Source organism: Achroia grisella, unplaced genomic scaffold (assembly GCF_030625045.1).
Source record: "Achroia grisella isolate CSIRO2021 unplaced genomic scaffold, CSIRO_AGI_Agris_v1 utg2786, whole genome shotgun sequence".
Taxonomy (NCBI): Eukaryota; Metazoa; Arthropoda; class Insecta; order Lepidoptera; family Pyralidae; genus Achroia; species Achroia grisella.
In genome coordinates this window covers 1,652,685-1,664,874 of record NW_026712766.1, presented here as the reverse complement: position 1 = coordinate 1,664,874, position 12,190 = coordinate 1,652,685, and the positions used below count along the sequence as shown (strand labels likewise).

The window sequence follows — 12,190 nt, the reverse complement described above, 5'->3', positions numbered from 1 at the left end:
GTGTCGTTTAGAGCAGGTCCTCTAATCCTGACCATAACTTCGACTATTTTCTTGAACATCCCATAATTTTCTTGAACATTCCATATTGTAATTTGATAATGAACACGAAAAAATATGTGAAATGGCGCAAAATCGAAAGAAGTTGTTAAAATGAACTTTTTAATTGTTTTAATTATTTTGAATACTTTTTAATTATTTTGGATTTGGAACACATATACGTGTTCCAAATTCAAAATAATTAAAAAGTTGAAAAGAAGACAAGTTTATACTGTTACATAAGTATCAGTATATTTTTTTTTTTGTATTTTTGTGTACTACAATCTGTCACAACTGAACAATGTATGTGTATTAAGTAGTATGTTTGTTGGGTTATCTCGTCGTGACAGGCTCGGTATGTGTTACACACATCCTACTTTACTTTACATATGCACTGTTTATTTGACAAGGTCCTGAGGCATTTTGCATTAACAGTATTTATGGCCAGATAACGGCGAAACCAGCCAGCCTTGCGATATTACCTTTGTTAACTTTGTACATGCAAAGTCGAATATTTTCATTACAAAGGCCCGACGCAACAGAATTAATTCAAATGAATGCAATTACTACTATTTAACGCGCCGGTTTGGCACGACTTCTATTTACAGTTTTTTTTTGTCCCAAATTTCATTCAAAACAACAAACAGAGTAGACAACACTGAATCACTATTGTTTATATTGAACTTAATAAACTAAATTTAGGTAAAGTGAAATTTAATTTAATTTAAATGAATAAAAGTTATTTCCACGCGGACGAAAGTAAGTGATAAGTGATATTTTATTTATTTTTAATAAAGAAATTTATTTCCATGCGGACTAAGTCACGGGTTATAGCTAGTATAGAATAAGTATGGACTATTTTTTTAAAGGTATTTTACATCATGATCTCATTTCAATACAGCGGTTTTTTAGCGATGATAATGTAATTGTGCTCCCGCCCGCACAGACGGTATACGGCAGGGCACCAGTGGAGGATGATAGGATGAACTTTTTTTTTTATTAAAACAGGGGACAAACGAGCATGCGGCTCACCTAATGGTAAGTGATTACCGCCGCCCATGAGCACCCGCAACACCAGGGGAATTGCAAGTACGTTGTCGGCCTTTTAAAAAGCAATAAGCTCTTTTCTTGAAGGTTTCAATATCGTATCGGTTCGGAAATACAATTGCTGGAAGGTGATTCCACAATGTGGTTGTGCGAGGCAAAAAGTTTCTAGAAAACCGTACTGTGGAAGACCGCCATTCATCAAGATGATCAGGACGGTATATCAGTTTCTGGCGGGTGGTACGGTGGTGAAACTCAGCAGTTGGTATTAATCCGAACAATTCCTCAGAACACTCCCCGTGATATATGCGGTAGAAAATGCACAGAGATGCAATATCTCGCCGCAAAGCCAATGGGTCGAGTCTTGACAGACAGACATAGACGTTGATTACCAATGATTCTGGCTGCTCGGTTCTGAATGCGGTCAAATGGAAGTAGCTGGTATTGTGGTGCTCCGGCCCAGAGATGAGAACAGTATTCCATATGCGGCCGGATCTGCGCCTTGTATAATTGCAAGCGATGGGCCGCCGTGAAATACCGTCTCACTCTACTGAGCACACCAAGCTTCTTTGAGGCTATTTTAGCCTTGTCCTCCAAATGACCGCAAAACTGAACGTCACTGGATATATCAACGCCAAGGACCTCGACCTCGGCTTCACATCAAGGAGAGTGTCTTGAAACTGAGGAGATACGATAAATGGATTCTTTTTAGAAGTCAAGTCACTTAGTCGAAGGTATAGCGAAATCCTTGATAGGTTTTTATACTATTTTTAAATTTTATAATAATATTCTTTGACATATTCTTTACTGTTCACTTTCTATTATATATCGCTGTCATACTAGTCGCATTTTATTTTGTTTGCTGGAGGAACATTGCTGTGGTTGATATGTTTTAAATTTAAATAAAAAGAATATTTAGATTGTATTGTACGTTGATTTTAATAGTGACGCCACGGAATGTTCGAGAAGGAGTGCAAAATTGTATATAAAAATATCATCGATGTTCTGTGCCTGACGTTCGAAATTTGAAATTTGAAATTTTATTTTTAAATAAAGTAAAGGGCTATTTGCGGTCGCAAACATATTTAATCTCCGTATTTTCATCATTAAAACCCTCAGCACCTCTCACTCATCAGACACATTTGATATCTCCGCTTCAGAAGGAATAAACCACGATGGTTTCCAACGGGACCACGTGGAGGAAGACCTAACATGGTACCTAGTTAGGCGGTCATTGCTTGGTAGGTACCATGTCCGGTTAAGGTAGTCCCTTAACCGGTAGGCAGTCCCCCAATCCAAAGGCCCCGGAGGTGTGCGCGTGTACCCACACGCCTCCACAATGGAGTAGGGCGAAATAGGTCGCCCTAACCACAAAACGAGATGGGGCCTGCCCTACAACATCTACAGGGCGGGCCGTCGCCGTCGGAGCTGGGGTAGAATGCACTTGCGAATCTCCGGCATAGGCGCTCGTAGGTACACCGTGTGGTTTTTTAGTGGGTACAAGTCCCACACACCACCTCGCCATCCCTCCGGCGGGGTGACGGTCTTTTGAAGATTTTTCCACACGTTAAAAAAAAAAAAAAGTCCCTTAACCGGTAACCCTACAAGTCCCGTTTACTAACCACCCCTGATTGATTGCATGCTACCCCCATATTAATATTGGGGTGGTGCCAAACCAGTCGCGTGCGTGAACTAAACCTGCATACAACTCAAATTAATCGGCCCTACTTGACAAAGTTAACCGATTAATTTCAAATGGTGACATATTTGATAGCAGAATAGACAATTTTATCAGCATTGCGATAGTTTTTTATAGTAACACTAGCTATCCGCCCAGGCTTCGCACCCTGGCTGTCCACGTACATCTACATAGATTCTCATAAAATAGTCGGCCGTTTTGACTTAGTGTCTTCTATCTAATCTGTGTGAATTTACAAGAATAACATTTTCTGTTATACTAGCTAACTGCCCCGGTTTCGCACACTAGCTTGCACCCCGGCTTCGCACCCCGGCTTTTCATTCCGGCTTCTACGCACACAACGATATTCCCATAACCTAATCGGCTATTTTGACATAGTATCATGTTCTACTTGTGTTTGTCTGTTTGTGTGAATTTACAAGAACAACATTTTGTGTTATACTAACTACCAGTCCCGGCTTCGCACACACATGTATTATACATATAAACCTTCCTCTTGAATCACTCTATCTATTGAGTATTTAATTGAATTAGTGCTAATTGATGGTTTGTATTCACACACTTATACTTAAAAATGTAAAGTAATAAAAAAAATATTTAAAAGAGTAACACGCAAGTTTCTTGCGCGTTCTTCTTGTGATGAGACAGCTTTCCGAATGAGCGGTAGATTAAAAAAATGCAATGACTATTCAAAAGTGCTTCAATATAAGTTTATTTGAATAAATGATTTTCTATTCTATTCTATTCTATTCTATTGCTAAAATCTGCATTAAAATCCGTTGCGCAGTTTCATTAGAGATTTCATTCATTTTATACTATGTAAAGATGCTATGTTACCGGACATAGGTTGCAATATTGAATATACTATAGTATTAGACATAATTATTCCTGAAATAATAGCAAATTGTTAAACTGAAGTTATTATATGTATATTATAAACACCGGATCATGTGATACTCTAGTTAACCATTTTCTTATTGCTACGGAATTCTAAAAAGTTAATTTCAGCCGGCTCGTGTTTTTTGCGGATAAAGATCTATATTTTGTACTTATACTCATTAATGAGTTACATTTATAATGTGGCGTGAACCGAAGGTGACCCTACATCCTAGATCCCTATCAAAAATATTTCATTAGCTCCATATTAAAACATAATAATATATATAAAATTCTCGTGTGAAACTGCTTGACCGATTTTTATGAGATTCAATATGCATATTCAGCATGACTGGGAATCGCCTACTATCTATTTTCATATCCCTAAGTGATAAGGTTTGTCCACTCCTAACAATTTCATGTTTTATTGGCTGTTCCCATGACTTCGTCTGCGTGGAGTTTAATTTTATTTTTCTAATATAATAGGAGCCTTAGTTACTCCTTATTACATCAGCTACCCGCCTAAAAAAGTCTCGTCAAAATCGGTCCAGCCATTTCAGAGATTAGCCGGAACAAACAGATAGAATATCAGACAAAAATTGTAAAAAAAAATATTTTGTTGTATGTACTGTATTTATATTCATATGGTAAAAAACGGTTATTTTGATATTACAAACAGACACTCCAATTTTATTTGTATGTATATGATTGGCTGTACATACTGAATCGATAGAATTGCCATGAGATATATCTTATTTTGAGCATATCAGTGTCATTATTTTGAGGTGGGATGACATATGGGTCAATGTCTGACCGCGCGTCATACGGACCAAGGTTCGATCCCTAACATATACCTGAATATTTTTAGAAATATTTCATAATAACCGTGTAATACATAACATCAATATTTTGAAACGGAACAGTAATAGTAGAGTTTTTATTTAACTGACTTTTGCGTGTTACATAGTTTGGGAGATCTTTGTCAATTTATAACCGATTTTGAAAATAAATATTTTACTGTCATTGTATATTGTATTGGGCGTCGACAGATGTATTTTTTTTACTGGATGATAATGGAATGATGCATCCGTCTACGGTAAGTGTTTAATCCACTCATGCAGAAACCCGAGGAGATAAAAACCATCGCTCCTAAGAATATCCTTCAATTCTTGTCCCTGACGGGTCTAGGTAGCGAACTTTGGAAAAGGGCGAGCACAATAGATCTAATGTAGGTAGGATTGTTTGTAATGTGGACTCATGATCCCATTGCTAACAATGTACCATGTCAGGTTGACCTCCACGCGGTTCCCCCTGGAAACCATCGTGATAAATTCCTGGTAAATTTGTCATGATGGGCTAACTGACCTGACCTCATGCTCATCTTATCATCCTCCACTGGTGCTCCGCCAGCGTAAACCGTTAGCGCAGGGGGATGCTCCATTCCATTATCATCCATAAAAAAAACATCTGACAATAGCCCAAACAACCCAATAATAAATACGGTAACGATATACGCTGGCGGGGCACCAGTGGAGGATGATAAGATGAGTAAGAGGTCAGGTCAGTTAGCCCACAGTAGTAAATTCACGATGGTTTGCAGGGGAACCGCGTGGAGATCAACCTGACATGGTACTTTGCTTGTGATTTTAATGTTTTGTAATGGAATAGTGCACCCGCCTGCGCTAGCGGATTACGCTGGTGGGTCACCAGTGGAGGATAATAGGATGAATACGAGGTTAGATCAGTTAGTTCGTCGTGGTAAATTCACTATGACTTTATCACTATGATTTCCAGGAGGTTATTCCACATTACCATCCTCTTCCCTTTGTATGTACTATAATTGCGATTTTAACATTTCACAGAAAGATATCTCTATATATTATTTATTCATTTAACGACGGCCTCGGTGGTGTAACGGTGTAGCACACTGCTTTACTTTCGACGGTCGCCGGTTCGATTCCTAGCACGGTACTAACATTTGTATTAATGAGTATGATTGTTTGTATCGATCTGGATGTTTTATATGTATGTTTACAGCAAATGTATTTTAAGTAGTTATTTCAGTTGTCTAGTACCTATACCACAAGATCTTCTTAGCCTTAGACTAGATGAGACTAGATGATGCTTTGTGGATTGTCCAGGGATGTTGTTACTTATACACTCGTACTTCCTGAACTGGATGGTAGAGAAAAAATATTAATACAAAAAACTTAACTTTTATATGCGACTAAAATGTCCTACATGAAGATTTGATTTGATTTGATTTGATTTACTAGTTGTACCCGCAACAAATACATCTGTAGAGTGGGGAAGGGGATTGTGAGTAATATGGTTTATGACCCTAGAACTAGCAATGTACTTTATCAGGTTGATCTCTATGTGGTTCCCCCTGGAAACCATCATGACAAGTTCCTGGTGAATTTGTCATGATAGGCTAACTAACCTGAACTCATGCTCATCTTATCATCCTCCACTGGTGCCTCGCCAGCTAATACCGTTAGCGCAGACAGGAGTACCATTCCATTATCATCCATAAGAAAAGTATACACAAAGTTTTAAGCCTAATGGCAGGTGCTTTTAAGTGATGTCACACAATATTGACATGAAGTTGTTGTATTGTAGTATCACGACCTCGGTGGTCTAGCGGTCTAGCACACCGCTTTGCGACCGATGGTCGCGGGTTCGATTCCTCGCACGGCACAAACAATTTGTGTTCATGAGTATGATTGTTTGTATCGGTCTGGGTGTTTTCTATGTACAATGTGTATGTATTTACAAAAAAATAAAAGATATCTATGTATATGTATCAGTTATCTAGTATCCATAACACAAGCTTTAACTAGCTTAACTTGGGTCTAGATGGCGCTGTGTGAATTGTCCTGAGATTATTATTATTAAGGTTATATTGGTTTATGTTGGAAACTTACATTCCAACACCTAACTGGCGATAGATTTGACATATCATAAGAGTCTGTAATAGACCTACATGAATATTATGAATTTTGAACCAATACAGCGTTTGTATAAAAATACATTCTGTATTATTTGAAAACATATTTTTAATGGATGATAATGCAATGATGCACTGAAACTTTACCCTGGCGAGGCACCAGTGGGGGATGAACAATTGAGCATGAAGTCAGGTTGGTTGAAGTCATATGGCAATTTACCACGATGGTTTCTAGAGGACACGTGTAGGTCAACCTGATATGGTACATTGCTTGCTGCTGCGCTATCTGTTTAAGCTAGCGGGGCACCAGAGAAGGATGATAAAATGAGCATGAGGTCAGGTTAGTTAACCCATCTTAGCAAATGGCAATTTACCACGATGATTGCTAGGGGAAACAGCATGAAGGTCAAACTGATATAGTACATTGCTTGCAATGGTTTTTTTTTCTTATGGATGATAATAGAATGTTGTACCCGCCTGCGCTAATGGTTTACGCTGGTGGACACCAGTGGAAGATGATAAAATGAGCATAAGGTCAGGTTACGTAGCCCATATTGGCAAATAGCAATTTACCACGATGACTACTAGAAGAAACAGCATGAAGGTCAAACTGATATGGTATATTGCTTACAATGGTTTTTTTTCTGATGGATAATAATGAAATGTTGCACCCGCCTGCGCTATCTGTTTAAGCTAGCGGGGCACCAGTGGAGGATGATAAAATGAGCATGAGGTCAGGTTACTTAGCCCATCTTGGCACATGGCAATTTACCATGATTGCTAGGAGAAACAGCATGAAGGTCAAACTGATATAGTATATTGCTTACAATGGTTTTTTTATAGGTGATGGATAATAAAAATGAAAAATTCACCCGCCTGCGCTATCTGTTTAAGCTAGTGGGGTACCAGTGAAGGATGATAAAATGAGCATGAGGTCAGGTTAGTTAACCCTTCTTGGCAAATGGCAATTTACCACGATGATTGCTAGGGCAAACAGCATGAAGGTCAAACTGATATAGTACATTGCTTGCAATGGTTTTTTTTTCTTATGGATGATAATAGAATGTTGTACCCGCCTGCGCTAATGGTTTACGCTGGTGGACACCAGTGGAAGATGATTAAATGAGCATAAGGTCAGGTTACGTAACCCATATTGGCAAATAGTAATTTACCACGATGACTACTAGAAGAAACAGCATGAAGGTCAAACTGATATGGTATATTGCTTACAATGGTTTTTTTTCTGATGGATAATAATGAAATGTTGCATCCGCCTGCGCTATCTGTTTAAGCTAGTGGGGTACCAGTGGAGGATGATAAAATGAGCATGAGGTCAGGTTAGTTAGCCCATCTTGGCAAATGGCAATTTACCACGATGATTGCTAGGGGAAACAGCATGAGGGTCAAACTGATATAGTATATTGCTTGCAATGAGTTTTTTTCTTATGACTAATAATGGAATGGTGCAACCGTTTGTCGGTGAATCGGTTTACGCTAGCGGGGCATCAGTGAAAGAAGATAAAATAAGCATGAGGTCAGATTACTTAGCCCATCTTGGCAAATGGTAATTTACCACGTGGGTTTCTAGAGGACACGTGGAGGTCAAACTGACATGGTACGTTGCTTTTTTTTCTTATGGATGATAATGGTACGTTGCACCAGCGCTATTGTTTTACGCTGGCGGGGCACTGGTGGAGAATAATAAAATTAATATGAGGTCAGGTCAATAGGTTTCTAGAAGGACCCACGCCTTACGATTTGGTTATTAGTCCATATTACTAATAATCCCTAGGAGAAGGTTCTAGAACATTGAAAGCGATATTAGATTAACTCTAGACCACTGGTCCAGAGTTTAGTATAAAGCTTTATACTAAACTCTAGATCTGATTTCCGATGGTCAATTTCTGCTTCTGACGATGGTGCTTGTGCGATTGCTAGTATTTACAAACCAAAATTGATCTAAGTATATCTTTTAGTTGTCTAGTACCCGTTTTACAAGCTCTGCTTAGCTTGGGACTAGATGGCGCAACTAAAATACATTATAAATATTACCCTGGACAATTAACACCACACCTTCTAGTCCCACGGTAAGCAGAGCTTATGTTATGGGTACTAGACAACTGATATAAATACATATTTTTTTGTAAATACATACATAATATACATAGAAAATAGCCAGATCTATACAAATCATACTCAACAATACACATGTTTGCACCGTACGAGGAATCGAACCCACGACCATTGGAATTAAGGCAGCGTGCTAAACCACTAAACCACCGCGGACGTCAAATAAGACAAAAGTATCATATATACCTTTTAGAAAAATCCTTCTCCATGTTTTACGTGTACTGTACTTTAACATGTATTATGACAATTGGCAAGAAGGTCATAGACGTTTAATACAGTCATTATGCATTGCATGAGTAATAATGACACATTTCTATACGGTGTAATGATTTTTTATAACAGACAGCTATAATAATATATAGCCCAAAGAGACGAGGAAGACCTCTGTTTACTTGGCAGTCCGTTATCATGAACGACCTGAAAAACAAGGAAGTAACCGACTCGACGACCCGGGACAGATGTACCTGGCGAAGAAAGACTAGGAGAGCCGACCCCAAATGAAATGGGAAATGGCTAGGCAGAGAGAGAGAGAGAGACAGCTATAATAATATAATCTATATATTTATTTCTTTCTTTACGTCACACTAAGTGAGCGTTACAGTTTCCCAATATATCCACTTAGGAATATTGTATACATATACACAAACTTATAAAACACTTATATCTATAGTAATCTATATATCTACAACTAGCTAACTCCGCAAACGATGTTTTGGTATATAAATTAAAATCTCTATTAAAATATTGTGTTGCTGCGAGAAGGGCGAAAATTTCAGATTGTATGTACATATTTTTCAATGCTAAATTATAATAAAACAAAAAAAATTATGTCAATAAAAAAAAATTTGGGGTGGACAATCCTTATCACTTACAGGTATGAAAAATAGATAGTAGCCGATTCTCAGACCTACTGAATATGCATATAGAATTTGATAAAAATCGATCAAGCCGTTTGAGAGGAGCATGGTAACTAACATTTTGACACGAGAATTTTTTATATAGATTATTATACGCCCGAACTTTATATCTCCGGAACTATATATTTATTTATTATTATTCCATAAGCATTGCTTTGTAGTCTGTATTATCCAATTTAAGAATAGAATAGAATAGAATAGAAAATCATTTATTCAAATAAACTTACATTGAAGCACTTTTGAATAGTCATTACATTTATTTTAATCTACCGCTCGTTCGGAAAGCTGTCTCATCACAAGAAGAACGAGCAAGAAACTTGCGTGTTGCTCTTTTAAATAATCTTATTATTACTTTACATTTTTAAGTTTAAGTGTGTGAATACAAACCACCAATTAGCACTAATTCAATTAAATACTGAGAGACATAAAGATAAGGACGAGAGACTTAAGAGATGAGATGTAATAGTAAAATTACAGGGTACAGAGATATGACTTATTTCTCAGAAATGCTATCAGATGGTATTTCTGTTAACTTGTATACATATATATTATACTTGTATATATATATGTATTTATATATAATAAACAGTATCAAAGACACATCACAATTTATATATGCCATTGTGTGTACCATTCAAATAATTTAATAGGGGTAAATAAAACTACTATAATATGATATTAATCATAATTCCAATGTTATTTTTAAATTAAATTAAATATAAGACTTGCATAGATAAACAGGAAATAAGATAGTCCTGACTAATAATATTCGCAACAGCAAATCAATATATCGTCAGTCGCCACCATTACGTTTCTAAAAAACTACATGTAAATATATTCCTTGGCTCAGTGTAGCGGCCATAAAATATTTTGATGCATATGTAACGCGTAGTTCCTACTGGAACGAAGTAATTTACCTCAAAATGGCTTTACGACCTCCCACGGTATAGGTTCCACAAATGAAAATCAAATTAAAAGCACATACGAACATCAATATTTCAGGGCTTAAACCTTTTATGGAGGGAAATCTGTGACGCCATGACAGTTATTTTCCCGCGTTAATTTTTAATGGCGGCGACAGGTGTCAGCTCTGCGCACCGTTTGTGTATAAAGATTTATTCGAATATTTTTCTTATGATTTACATTATAATTATAATACTCACCCTAGAGTCGTCATTGTCACGATGGTGTACCAGAAGGCGGCAGGAATGGATGTGAAGTTGGTGTCTTGCTCGTTCTTCTCCGCGTAGAACATAACAGTTGCAAATATGATGATGGCCATGGCCAGAGAGAAAACTAGGAAACCGAGCTCGCTGGCGCAAGACTTCAGGGTATACCCGAGGATCCTGAGCCCCTGCGAGTGCCTTGAGAACTTGAAGATACGGAACACTCTGAACACTCGCAACGTAACAAATGCCCCGGACACGTCATCGTTGTCCGTGATTCCAAGTCCGATATAGTAGGGCAATATCGCCACTACGTCGATGATGGACATGACGGATCGGACGAATTTGCAGCGGTCCGGCGCTGCGAACAGTCGCAGCAAGTACTCGGCAGTGAATATCATCACGCACGCCGTGTCCAAGCAGAAGAATACTATTTTGTAGCGCTCACCACAGGGCAAGGTGCCCGCTCGGCCAGGTCTATGCCCGCATGGCACGGTCTCCACAACGTTAGCCATCACGGAGACGGCAATGAAAAATCCAGTCACATAATAAAATACTAAAGCAGCCGTGGAAGTATGCGGGTTCTCAAACGCCCGCCACATCTTCTGCCTCAAGTCTGTGAGCTGCGGGAGGCTCTGGTCTCCCGCCTCGCTGAGCTTATCATCCATAAGTCTTTCTGCATTCTCCCTCTTCCTATCCCTATAGTCCTCATAACAACAATCTCCAATGACGTCCGGGAGAATACCAAAGAACGCCAACTCCTCATCGTAACCCGTTAAGCACTCATGTTTTGGGTAATGCAGTTTCCCTGTCCTATAATAATTGAGTATATGCCTGAAAATATCAGGGTCTCTGTCAAAGAAATACTCTCGACTGTCCTCGTCGTAAAAGAACTCTCTTTCGGAGGACCCGAGGAGGGAGTCGGGATATTTTTCGAGGGTGTTCCGCCATGTCTCGAAGCGTCGTCCGGAGACGTTGATGAGGAGTTTCTCGTCCTCGGCACGGCGGCGGTCTTTGGGGACGGGCGGTGGCGGGAGCGGGTGGGTCGCGATGGGCACCCAGCCGATGGCCGCGGCGCGGGCGAACGGCAGCCATGCGGCGACGGACGCCATAGCGTTGTTGGCGCGGCACCGTCGCCGCCGCTACTGAACACTGCGCGCCCCCCCGCCGCGCGCGCTATTTCGGGCCGACCGCCCGCCCAGATGCAATCTGTGTTACCAGCTGCTGAACAGGAAATAACTTTGTCTATAAGATTAATTATACGTCAGTTTGTTTAACTGTCCCGTTTATTTGCACGTATAAATATAATATCTCAAACATTTGTTGGGTGTTGTTTTTTAATTACGTACAACTGAGTTTACTTAGTTTCTAG

The 12,190-nt window shown here is 39.0% G+C and overlaps 1 protein-coding gene across 1 annotated transcript in view; it reads right to left on the bottom strand.

Annotated features, from left to right (window-relative positions):
- LOC131843112 (potassium voltage-gated channel protein Shal) overlaps window positions 1-11,937 on the bottom strand; it is an 87,242-nt gene extending 75,305 nt beyond the window's left edge. Inside the window, exon 1 of the mRNA XM_059191710.1 lies at window positions 10,816-11,937. Within this exon, the coding sequence (XP_059047693.1) occupies window positions 10,816-11,930 (1,115 nt within the window). The 5' untranslated portion in view covers window positions 11,931-11,937. The remainder of the gene's footprint in view (window positions 1-10,815) is intronic.
- Between the last annotated feature and the right edge of the window lie 253 nt (window positions 11,938-12,190).